The sequence below is a fragment of the Glycine soja genome, chromosome 1 (genome assembly GCF_004193775.1).
Source record: "Glycine soja cultivar W05 chromosome 1, ASM419377v2, whole genome shotgun sequence".
Classification (NCBI taxonomy): Eukaryota; Viridiplantae; Streptophyta; class Magnoliopsida; order Fabales; family Fabaceae; genus Glycine; species Glycine soja.
The window spans coordinates 5,735,443-5,748,719 of record NC_041002.1 but is presented as its reverse complement, the minus strand read 5'-3'; the positions used below and the strand labels follow the sequence as shown (position 1 = coordinate 5,748,719).

The 13,277-nt window shown below is 33.2% G+C and overlaps 2 protein-coding genes across 2 annotated transcripts; one reads left to right on the top strand and one right to left on the bottom strand.

Annotated features, from left to right (window-relative positions):
* Positions 1-8,554: 8,554 nt before the first annotated feature.
* LOC114411335 ((R)-mandelonitrile lyase-like) lies at positions 8,555-11,065 on the top strand. The gene is made up of 3 exons (XM_028375044.1): positions 8,555-8,781; positions 9,004-9,654; positions 10,008-11,065. Exons 1-3 carry the CDS (start codon positions 8,631-8,633, stop codon positions 10,883-10,885), a joined length of 1,680 nt encoding a protein of 559 aa, XP_028230845.1. The 5' UTR covers positions 8,555-8,630; the 3' UTR covers positions 10,886-11,065.
* Positions 11,066-11,205: 140 nt separating this feature from the next.
* LOC114411342 (E3 ubiquitin-protein ligase MPSR1-like) lies at positions 11,206-12,304 on the bottom strand. The gene has a single exon (XM_028375050.1). It carries the CDS (start codon positions 12,106-12,108, stop codon positions 11,422-11,424), a length of 687 nt encoding a protein of 228 aa, XP_028230851.1. The 5' UTR covers positions 12,109-12,304; the 3' UTR covers positions 11,206-11,421.
* Positions 12,305-13,277: the final 973 nt, after the last annotated feature.

Below are 13,277 nucleotides of genomic sequence, written 5' to 3'. Positions count from 1 at the left end.
CTTGATCATAAGTACTCCATTTTCGACGAGCTTCACTCAACTTTTCACTAAAGAAAGCAATTGGTTTCTTCTCCTGAGACAACACAGCCCCTATTCCAATTCCGCTAGCATCGCACTCAACTTGGAACACTTTATCAAAATCAGGAAGAGCTAAGACAGGTGCGGTACACAACTTTTCTTTAATCAAGGCAAAACTCTGCTCCTGCTCAAAACCCCAATTGTATTTTCCTTTCTTCAAACATTCAGTGATTGGTGCAGTGATAGTGCTGAAATCTCTAATAAATCTTCTGTAGAAAGTAGCCAGCCCATGAAAACTACGTACTTCAGTAACTGATGTAGGTGCAGGCCAGTCTCTGATAGCCCTCACTTTCTCTTCATCCACCTGAATTCCATCTTCACCAACTACAAACCCCAAGAAAAGTAATTTGTTGGTACTGAACGTGCACTTTTTCAGGTTAATGTACAGCTGATTCTCTTGTAACACTTGTAAAACTAGCCTCACATGTTCCAGGTGTTCTTCCTTGATCTTGCTATAAATCAGAATATCATCAAAATAAACCACCACAAAGGAACCAATAAAAGGACGCAGAACCTGATTCATCAATCTCATGAAGGTGCTAGGGGCGTTAGACAACCCAAAAGGCATCACCAACCACTCATAAAGTCCATCCTTACTCTTAAAAGCTGTCTTCCATTCATCTCCAGGTCTAATTCTTATCTGATGGTACCCACTTCGCAGATCTATCTTTGAGAACACCTTGGATCCTGCCAATTCATCAAGCATGTCTTCTAAACGGGGAATTGGAAAACGATACTTGATAGTGATCTTGTTGATGGCTCTGCTATCAACACACATCCTCCACTGATTTCCTTTCTTAGGCACCAAAAGGACTGGAACGGCACAAGGACTCATGCTTTCACGGATAAAGCCCTTTCTTAGTAAATCCTCAATTTGCTCCCTTAAAATCTCATTCTCCTTAGGACTCATGCGATAATGAGGAAGGTTTGGTAGGCTTGAACCTGGAATCAAATCAATCTGGTGCTGAATATCCCTCATGGGCGGTAAGTCATTTGGCAGCTCATATGCGATCAACTCGTTGAAATCCCTTAGAATTTCTAAGATTTCTCTTGGAATTGGGACCTCTTCTTTCACAGCGCTCATCACCCCTTTGAAAACAACTGGACAAAAACAATTAGCTTCTCTGACAGCCTTATCAAGTTTCCTCTCATCCTGAGTCATCACTAGGAAACTAGATTTCTTGTCTTTCGGATTCTTATCAAAATGTAGGATAGGAGCCATAGCAATTTTATGAGTGCCCCAAGTAAACATCATCACATTATCTCGTCCCCGGTAAGTAATATCATTATCAAACTGCCAAGGCCTACCAAGTAAAATATGACAAACATCCATATCAATAACATCACAAGATACCTCTTCTTTATAGTGTTTACCAATGGAGATGGGAACCCTGCAGGACAGCGTCACTCGTACCTGGGATCCCTTGCTGACCCAGCCAAGGGCATATGGCTTCTCATGAGGCTCTGCGGGCAACTTAAAATAATTCACCAATTTTTGTGACACTAAGTTCTCTGTGCTCCCATTATCTATTATGAGATCACATACTTTATTCTTGACAGAACAATGAGTCTTGAATAAGTTTTTGCGCTGTCCTTCTTCTTTAGTTGCTAGTAACATCCGCTGCAACACAAAATTCACCCTTTCATCAGATTCTTCTTCAGCAAATTCTACCTCTGCATATTCACCCTCATCAGGCTGCTCTGTCTCGTTATCATCGTCCCTTTCTCCCACCACAGCTGCAACTCTCCTTGATGGACAGACATTGGATCGATGACCTTTCCCATTACATCTAAAACAAGTATCCATAGTGGGTTTGACATATGGATTGTTTTGTTTTTGGGCCGGGGCTTTGCCTTGTGGTGCACTGCTAGAACTACCAGTTGCCTTATTACCAGGAGTAGAATCCCTGGCTGCTGCACTTTTCTCTTTGTCACCTGATGATTCAGTATTATTCTGGGGAGAAGACTTTCTGAAGGAGGAGAAATTTCTGGGCGATTTCTCCATCAATTCTGCCTTCAAAGCTAGGTTGGACGCTTCAGCAACGGTCCAAACGGTTTGCAAACCCATCTTCTCCTGCAAGGATCCTTTCAATCCACTTATATAACGAGCCACTTTCTGATTTTCTGATTCACCCAATTCATTACGTTCAGAAAAACGCAGAAATTCAGCGGTATACTCTGTCACTGATCGCTTGCCTTGAACACATTCAATATACATTTTATACAGAATTTGTTCATAATCTTCAGGTAAAAATCTCTCAAGCATCAATTGTTTCATCTTCCGCCAAGTTCGAATGGGATTCTTTCTCTGCCTCGTCCTCTGAACGACGAGTCTGTCCCACCAGACAGCGGCGGTACTTTTCAGCCTGATTGCCACCATCTTAACCTGCTTGTGCTCAGGGACGTCCATGACGTCGAAAAATCTGTCAACATCAATCTGCCAATCTAAAAATTCCTCTACTCCCATCGTTCCGTAAAACAATGGAATATCTGCTTTCACGCGGTAATCATGGTGATTGTCACGATCGTTTCTTTTTTCAGTCACGACCTCCTCCTCTTCTGAATCCGAATCATCAATCGTATGATTGTTTCCACGACCTCCTCCCCTGTTCAGATTGATTCTGTTGTTGTTGGATAACGTTGTTACCTGTGTTGTCAGAGTGGTGATGGCCGCGGTTAAAGCCGCTATGGCACCATCAAACTCTGTTTTCGTCACCGGTTGATCTCCCATCTGATCACTTCACGAAAGAACAGGGGAAACCTGCTCTGATGCCAACTGACGCAGAACGGAAGCGCTAGGTTAGCCAAACGCTAAACCTGATTAACAAAGACGAGTCGCAAGCACGAACTTGTCAAAATAGGATTTCGGAGTCCACCGAAAATTGAGATATAACTCGAATATTTTATTGAATGAAAAATAACTGCCTCTAAAGGCTACAATGATTTGGTTTAAATAGTAAGGGAAATAAAAAAATAACAAATCTAGAATAATAAAAATAGCAAATCTAGAATAATAAAAATAACAAATCTAAATCTAGAATAATAGAAATAACAAATCTAGAATAATAAAAATAACAAATCTAAATCTAGAATAATAAAAATAGCAAATCTAGAATAATAAAAATAACAAATCTAAATAAACCCCCCTACATCATATGTGTATCATGAAAATCACAATTCTACTTTTACAAATGTAAAGTTATTTCATTTCATTCCCTCTCATCCAATTCGTTTGATTAACTTTGAACCTGAAAATGAGATAACCTTCATGTATTTCTCCTTTGTGTTTTTTAGTCCTAAAATGGTATAAAATTCTGGCTTGTAACAGGCTATAAATGGCAATTCCGACAAAGATTGTGCTGCAATTATCAACATCACCATGCATTTTATTTATTACCACATTCTATCTCTAGTTGATGTTAGCAGGATTACAATCTTAATGTGGAAAATGACATATCAGTGCTGCTATGTTTGTTACTCGGTTAATTGTGACTTGCCTTCTGCGGCATTACTACAAATGGTGTGTGTGCAATAGAAGATTAAGGTGCAACAATTTGGTTAGGAAAGCAAAATGTCGAGGTGATTGGCAAGTGAAAATACAAACAGTCAAATGCAAGTGCACAAGGCTTGTTTTGTTTTTTGAATATCCATATGTTCTGTAATAAAAAAACATAGTTATGGTTATGTCATCTTATGTTTGGAGGGTTTATGTTTTTTTTTATAACAAATATTAGTTATTAATTGTTTGTTTTTTAGTTGGCAGTGAAATCGAACCCATGATCTTTTCTCATTTTATTTTTATTTTTATAATCATTTAACTAATCTTATATCTCCTTGGAGGGCTTATGTTGTGTCATGCATTCAGACAATTGGCTTTGGTTTGGTTGGGGATGGAACATTTTATGTATTTGTTGATATCTGTTAAGGTGGGAGGGGCAGTATAATAGAACAAATCAATTTTTAGGTGAATACATAAAATCTTATATAATTAAATTTATAGTTAATTTGTAACTAACTAAATTAATAACTAATTTATAATTAATTAAACTAATTTATATTTATAATAGTTCCAAGTTGCACTTCTTGTACTTGCTTGTAATTATCAATAATACTACTTTTGCCTTTTAAAAAAAACACCGTAGCCAGAAAATGAAAAACCTTCATGAACCTCTCCTGGTACTAAAAATGGTAGTGATTTGTTTTAATAATTTGTTATAATTATTAATCTTTTAGTTGCTGCAATTGGAACAATGATCTAGATTTTCCTAATTATCGTAATTAGGATAATGGTTTAGACTTTTTAATTATCTTAATTATTATGTGATCAATTAAAATTTATTATTTTCTTTTTTATAACAATATTAAATGTTTTGACGCGTACTTTTCATGTTCTTTTTATATTTTATTGGTTTCTAATTTCTAATTATTAGCTCTAAGGAATCCAAGACTGTGTATATGTAATATGTGGATTAAGAATATTAGAATGCTCTTCCATCCATTTTTTTAACCATTTATGCACGAATCAGTTGAGAAATGACAAAGCAAGATCCAACTAAACACCAAAATTACCTCCATATATAATACAAATAGAGTTCAGTATTTTTTAACCATTTAGCTTAAATCTACTTGTCCAATATTTGCAAATGATTTACAACGTGTAATATTTTTTTTTTATTCGTAGAAATTAAACTAATTAAATTAGTTGGCACATGACATGTAATGTCTATCCGTAGACGCCCTTGACTGCAACATGTAATGTTTATCCGTTAATTCTTATGTCCGTCTTTTATTTTCATTGTCTACTTAAATATGACAAAATCGTTGTAAAAAAATAAATAAAACTGTGATAAAGCGCATGTTTGTTTGTTTTTTATTTGTATCAATCGAAAACAAATATCTAATATCAAATATAAATCAATTTTTAATAACTCATGCATCCTCTTAAAGGTGCATATTTGATTTCACATTGAATAATTAATTTTGAGTCCATAATAAATTTTAGATAAATTTTTATATATTTGATTTCATGTTAGAGAAAAATCAAAAATTAATTTTGTGTTTTAGAATTGATTTTGAATCAAAATAATTCCATACTTGAATTTACTTCTTAACTTGTTTTAATAATAAAAATATCTAAACATAAATCAATATTTGTTTTAACATGCAAAATTTTATCTATATATGAGTTGTTTTTAAACTTGAAAAACTAAAATTAAATTAACTTTTTTTGCTGGATTGAAAGTTATTAAATAAAGATTAAAATGATGTGAATTTTGAATCAATAACACATAACCAAGCATGAATAGAGAAAAATATTTAAGAGAGTTAAAAGTGAACAACTTGGAATATATAAAATCACAATTTCTTTTCTAGTAAAATAAATAAACTCTATAAATATAATTTGAAAAAGAATTGAGAAAGAAAATTAGAGTTCAAACTTATCCTTCTTCAAAGTTTGTCTGTGCAAAGAAATATGATAAAACAAATATAAACATGAATCCTATTTCTTTTTTACCATATTTTGTTCTTATCTTTCTCTTCTTTTTCCTTTTTTTTTCTGACGGATCTCTCTTCTTTTTCTATTTTACTGTTTATCACATTTGTTACTCTCTTGTTTTTTCCTTTTATATTTTTTTTATTTCTTTCTTCTCCCCACTCCTTACAACTCAAAATGAGGTGTACAAATATCCTTATTCAATATTATATTAGGTCTGTTGAGAACTTGAAATAACGTTGAAAGAAGTTAAATTGAGTTTTTTTATACAAAAAGTTAAATTGGGTTAACTATAAGTCAAATTATTACATTTCAAATATTACTGCCTTGATAAGAGACGAACTAATACATTTAAAAATTAAAAATTAAAAATTCAGTAATCAATATAAATTATGAGGGCAAGTAACGATAAATCTTCTTCTAATTAAACCTTTCGGTTCTAACGTAGTTTATTTGCTTTTGACTAGATTAAAGAAGTGAATTTGACGAGAGTTCATAAACTAGTCCAGACACCGCCTAATTACAATATATTATAAATTAAACTAATAACTAATACATTTATAATATACAAATTCTAGGGTAAGAAGTCATTATATCATTGACATCAATATACTATTATGTGTCACATCAATTTATTTGCTTACGTGTCAGTGTCCAATATTGTTAACCTCTTATTACATCTTTCCTCTACTAATAATTTGTTCTACAAAATTCATTTCTCATTGTCAATTTAGACCTAAATGTGGTATCATTCTTCACACAAGTTTCATGGGTTTTTTGAGGTTGTGTTCTCGGATTATAGAGTTGAATACTCTGAAACATCATTACAAATGATACCTATTAAAAAAATTATTTTTAATTTTGACAGGCGTTGACCTTACAATGATACAACAATCACGTCTAAAATCGATCTACTTGACAGAGAACTGAAGCAGTGAAGTGAAGGAAAAGCAGTCATGAATTTCAACAGGTTTCTAACTTGTGTAATGATAGACATAATTCCAGTTGTGATTCAGATAAAACTCAAGTTATAAATTCATATGTGCTTAATTAGTGGATATATACCTATCTAGTTTAGTTTATCATCATTCGGGAGTTATTTAGTTCAGTTTAAATTCTTCATTATCTCTCAACAATTTGTCTCCATTTTATAAAATATGTCTCAATTTTTTATTTTCTAATATTTATATTTGATAACATTTTATTTATGAAGACAAAGGGGCAGGAGTTTTCATTACTTCAGGGGCAATGTGAATCAAATCCTCCTTTGCAGTGGGAACAAGTACACAATAGTGAAGGTTTATTGCTATTAAGGCATAGGATTTATTAGTCTAATTGCAGGGGAAATACAGGGGCTTATGTATTTTCTTTGCACATCATATATTTTCTGATTTTGACAGATGACATGATTTCCACGTAAACTCTGTGGTTACCAGATTTTGGCAATCCTTGTGCTTCGTCTGGTTACAAATTATTCTTCTTTTATAGTATTCAATAACATTCACATACTATTCATTATTTTTTTCAAAAACTGATATTTAATTTATTGAATCTCTTAATATATAACTGCTAATTAAATGCAATTAAAAATTAATCATTAATATATAACTGCTAATTAAATGCAATTAAAAATTATAATTACAAACTCTAACGTTATCGTGTTTTATTAAAATTTGAAACTATTGTTATTCGGTACAAATTTTCTAACATTACAATTATCATATTTAATAGAAACTTTAGCTTCATCATCTTTTTTCTTTAATTTATAAAACCATAGACATATATTTAAATTAATTTAAATCATTATGAAATTAAAATAAATTTTAAATTGCTTTAAAATATACCTAACTTTAAAAGACCCATCTAAAATATACCTAAATCTACCAATATACTTCAAATATAAAATTTAATAAAATAACACATCCATCACTGGAAGCAATAAAATTGTATTTTTTTGTAGAATTAAAATTTTATATTTTTATTTTTATATTAATATTTTATTTTACCATTTAATTTTTTGTGTTTTTATTTTACCGAATTAATTTTAGGTATTTTGAAACTAATTTCCAAACATTTGATCTTAAAATACGTGAATTAAGATATGCAGGAAATTATTAATTTCAAAATAATTAAATTTTATTATTTTAAAATATAGTGTATTACATTTTCCACAAACTAATTATATATTTATTCAAATAATAATTTTACAAATCATCAACTTATATTTCTTTCCAAAATAAAAAATAATATAAAGCATTACATTTTCGTATCTTCCATTTTTTTAATGAAGAGTCCCCCACTTACTCCTATGGATCCATCTCTTTATCATATTCAATTATTCATAGTCAACAAAAGAATACACGTATGGTGGTATGCGAAGCAAGTGACACCCCTTTCCAACCCTCACTTTTTTCTTCCAAGCATAGCCCGTGGATCACGGGCCATAGTCACCAAATTTCCACCATAACAATTTCTTGACGGGTACCCATTGATATAATTTATTATACATTCTTAAGGCCCTACTTAAAATGTTAATAAGTGACGTCTAAACCCAGATCATCAATTATGTCTACATGCATAATTATTGTTATAACACAGATCATAGATTATTCCATTTTGAACCCATTTTTACCTACATGCAATTATGCCAAAAGCTACATACATTGTAATAATTTTGACATTTTTTAGCTTATAAAAGTCTCCCTGGCCATGCTATGAAAGTTAAGGATTTAAGAAATTACTTAGACAGATTGAATGGAATCATTAGCCTTGATCTCCAAAAAATTGTGTGGACTTCATTCACACGAAATAATACTTTAACAACCTACAGATTTAGTATTTTTTATATGTCACAATCACCTATGAAATTCAAGGTTAGCCAAAAACATCATGCCCCTAACAGACAACGGTTGTCGCCACCAAAGGAAGAAGGAATGATTAGTTACACCATGCGCATTTTTTATATATATTTTATGCTATGCAAAACTTTAATCAATTGGTGTCACCAGCCAAGAGAAAGCAAACGATTTGTATAGCCCACATTTTGGCAAATAAAATCATGCTCTTCCTCTACTACTCACAAGTCAATGCATTAGCTGATTGCAATATGGAACTCCCACAAATTAACCAAGTTCATAAGCTTCTTCTCACGGCATTTGTGTTTTTCTTTCTTGCATGTTTGGGTTTGTCTTTCCCTTTAGAGCCTCCAGGTAAGTTATATGACTGTGCTTTCCTTATTGAGCTTGACAAATATATCAAAAACTTTGATTTTTAACAGTGGTAAATGGTGTCATGTGATCCATGTATCCGTGGGATAAAACTTTGTTGATCCATGTATCCGTGGGATAAAGCTTTGTTGCTGTTGTTTGTTTGTATTGAGCTTGAAACAATGTTTTGATTGGTCTCAACCAGCACTTAATTTCACTATGTAGGCAATAATAGGCAATGGCACATGACTTCAGATGTTAAGGAAGTAGCAGGCAAGTCTTATGACTATATTATAGTGGGGGGAGGCACATGTGGTTGTCCATTAGCTGCTACACTATCAGAGAAATTCTCTGTGCTACTCATAGAAAGAGGTGGTTCACCATATGGGAATCCCTTGGTGATAGATAGGAGGTACTATGGTTTTCCATTGATTAAGACTGACAAATACATGTCAGTGGCACAAAGTTTCACTTCAGAGGATGGAATTGGCAATGTGAGAGGAAGAGTTCTTGGAGGATCATCAGCTATAAATGGAGGGTTTTATAGTAGAGCAAGTGAGGAATTTGTATGCAAAGCTGGTTGGGACAAGGAGCTAGTCAAAGAAGCTTATGAATGGGTGGAATCAAAGGTTGTCTTTCCTCCTTTTTATCTTTCACCATGGCAATCTGTTGCTGAATTCAGCATTCTTGAAGCAGGAGTTTTACCATACAATGGCTTCAGCTTGGAACATATCAAGGGAACCAAGATTTCTGGAAGTGTGTTTGATGAATTTGGAAAGAGGCACACCTCAGCTGACCTTCTGAATGCAGGGAACCCAAAGAACCTCACAGTCCTTCTAAATGCCACAGTCAAGAGTATCATCTTTCATCACAGTAGTAAGTGAAACAAAAAATAATAATAATAAAGCTTTTTAATAACTAGCTATAATATGTGGTTAAAATTTTGATTGGATTCACTTTTTTCATGAGTGCTTATAGGAAAAAAAATAGAACACATTAAATTTCTTCTATCAGTATGTACTTCAGCTTCCATAGACACTCTCGTAGCTTTTCCAATAGCTGATACATAAATCGATTCTGGATTTGAGAAAAAAATTCAATTCATTTTACATTCCTATTTTCTTCTATGAATATTTATAAAAAAACATTATCTGAATAGTGCTTAACTAGTTTTTTTCAATCACCAATTCAGTATTCAATCCTGAATTTTGACCACTTAACTGCTGTAGGTTACAGGAATGAAACTAGAGCTAAGGGTATAAGGTTCATCCAGAGTAATGGCACCTTGGATGAAACCTATGAAGCATACATAAACAAAGCCAAGAATTCAAGTTCAAGGGGTGATGTCATTTTGGCAGCAGGTGCATTAGGTAGTCCCCAACTTATGATGCTAAGTGGCATAGGGCCAAAAGAACAGCTGAGAAGGTTCAACATATCAATAGTACGTGAAATGAAAGGGGTTGGGCAAGGAATGCAAGACAACCCTTGCATAGCAGTTTTGGTGGATTCTAAGCCACAGAATAGGCTCCCTGATCCACCCCAAATTGCTGGCATAACAGATGACTTCAAAATCATAGTTGAAGCATCAATATTTCCCCTAAGTTCCAACTCATCAAGGGTTAATGTTGCCGCCAAGATAGCAATGCCTACTTCCAAAGGGGTGCTTGAACTGAACAACACAGACCCCAGGCTGAACCCTTCTGTGAGGTTCAACTATCTAGCAAGTGAAGATGACATGGAAGAATGCGTCAAGATGACAAAACTACTTGAGAGAATTGCAAGGTCAAAATCTATTTCATTTTTCCTAGGCGAGTCAAAGCAAGAAAAACTGACATCAACTGACGTTGATCTAAGAAACTTCTGCAAGAAAAATGTGAGAACAATCTATCACTATCATGGGGGTTGCACGGTTGGATCAGTGGTTGATGAGCAAAACAAGGTTTATGGAATAAAGGGATTGAGAATATTGGATGGCTCAACTTTTTCAGAGTCACCAGGCACAAACCCAATGGCCACCATTCTGATGCTAGGAAGGTACCAAGGACTCCAGATTCTAAGGGAAAGGAAAGCAGATTCTGGCTTAAATGCCAAAGAGCAGACAAAATGAGTTTCGTGATTACCTTTTTTACCAACCAGTGTGTAAAAAGAATAAGGCAGCGCTTAGGAAACCTAACAGTGTGTACCATGAAAATCACAATTCTACTTTAACAATGTAAAGTTATTTCATTACCTCTCATCCAAATCATTGGATTAACTTTGACCAGAAAATAAGAGAAACCTTCATGAACCTCTCATCTTTCCTTTCAGTCCTAAAATGGTATAAATCTCTGACTTCAACAGGTTTAAATTGCAATTCCAGTAAACATTGTGTTACAATTATCAACAACAATGCAACCATACTTGTAAATTGAAACGAAAAATGGAATATATGAGAAAAAAAAATCATCATTTTATTTATCATCACAAGATGTAATAACAATTTTGTGCATTTTTGCCTGTACATATTTTCCAGTCCTCCCCAACGCGAAAACCAACAACACTATACCCCAAGAAGGTTTTCAAAAACAGTCCACGATCGCAATTTTTAAGAAACCACAATTCAAAACCTTGCTCTACCGAAAATCAAATATCTTCTCTAACAGACTAACTCTCCTCAGCAGCACCTCCATGAGTTGATGAAGAATCATCATCATTTGAATCACCAGCAACAGCTTGAGCTTGATCAAGATCTTGGCCTCTCCTACTACTCCTATTAAAAGGAAAACTAACCCAAACTTCACCACCACCACCACTTCTCTCTCCCACTTCCTCTTCCCTCTTCTTCCCCCAATCAATCTCCTTCACAGGCATCTCATACCTACACACAGGACAAGACCCATGCATCCCCAACCACTTCTCAATGCAATTGACATGAAACCTATGCTTACAAGGCATCTCCTTTGCCACCCCACCAACCCCAAACTCCTCCAAACAAACTACACACTCCAAATCCTCATTATCTTCTCCAATTTCCACACTTGGCAAGGCCTCAATGGACTCCTTAGAAGCCGGTGGTCGACCACCTTTCCCGTTGGCGAGTTCGCGAAACAGAGCTTCGAGGCTCAAACCGCCGTCGATCACCACCATGCCCTGAGTCAAGGGGTTCACCAAGATTATTCTTTGACGCAGTGAACCTTCTGTGTGAGCAGTTTCGTGATCTGGGTCGTCGCTATCTCGTCCTGAGGTGGCGTCAGAGAAGCCGAAGATGAAGGGCAGAAACAGAGACATGTTTCTCTCGAAGCGTTCGAAAACAGAGGAAATAATATTTAACACCTCTGTCTCTGAAGCCATTAGTTTCGATTCAGAACGCTGAGAATGAGAGAAGAAAACTTTTGCTTGAGAGAGAAGAAAAGTGGGAAATAATTGAGGAATAATTGTGAGAAGGGAATGAAAAAGAAGGTGGAATGGGGAGTGAATATATGATACTGAGAGAATGTTGTGGAAGGATCTGGAACATTGTGTTGGTTGTTGTGTCGCTGTGCTGTGTTATGTTATGTGTCTGCCTATGAGGTGACCGGCCATGTTTATCTTCACAATTCAATCACTATCTTGTTTTATTCATTAAACTCGAGGTATTTAAGGCAACAATCTGATACCTATGTGCATATCATTGGTATTGTAGGGTGGAGCTTTAGGGGTTATGATGATGATGATGATATCATTCTAATACTCATGATTTTTTTTTATCGCCCATGGGGTTTTTTATACTGATTTTTTAAGGAATGTATTTAGATCCCTCTAATCTTTTTTACTTTTATTAATTTAGGATAAGAATTAAGTGTATATTCTGTTTATAAGAATTAAATGTGTTTTATACTAATCAAACATTTTTCTTATAAGACAAAAATAACTTAGTTACGAAAATTTTCCTTCTATTTTGTATATTTCATCAAATTAATCTTTTTATTTTTTTATTTACTTTCTTCTTATATTTCAAAATTCAATATTTTAATATTTTATATTGTAGAAAGGACTAAAATCATGATTGACATATTCCTTTACCACTATATCTACATGATCACTTGAATATTTTGTGTAAAATATAGTATTAATATAAATTTTACAAAAATAGTTTAAAATTTAAATTTTATTTTTTTTTAATTTATTATATTTTTATAATCTTATATATTATCTTTTAAATTATAATATATGAGATTAAATTCTATTTTCTCATAAATTAGAATATGTATACTTATATAAATTTTATTTTTATTTTATATATTATATTTTTATAACCTTATGTATTTTTATCACATTATTCAAAAATTATCTTATACAATAAAGATATAATATTAATTTTATCTTTAATGTATATTTTTTATATAAATTATAATTTCATAAAATGATAATATTTTATTATCTTTTAAAATATTTATATATGTGATTTTATGACATTTTTTTTTTAGGTATATTAAGATACTCTTTTATTTAATATAATAGTATTTTTATTTATATTTAAC

Bases quoted from the DNA above. Each gene is read 5' to 3' on its own strand.
- LOC114411335 (XM_028375044.1), top strand. From the start codon at position 8,631: ATGCTCTTCCTCTACTACTCACAAGTCAATGCATTAGCTGATTGCAAT. The intron at 8,782-9,003 runs GTAAGTTATATG...TTCACTATGTAG, and splicing joins TTTCCCTTTAGAGCCTCCAG to GCAATAATAGGCAATGGCAC. The intron at 9,655-10,007 runs GTAAGTGAAACA...TAACTGCTGTAG, and splicing joins TATCATCTTTCATCACAGTA to GTTACAGGAATGAAACTAGA.
- LOC114411342 (XM_028375050.1), bottom strand. From the start codon at position 12,108: ATGGCTTCAGAGACAGAGGTGTTAAATATTATTTCCTCTGTTTTCGAA.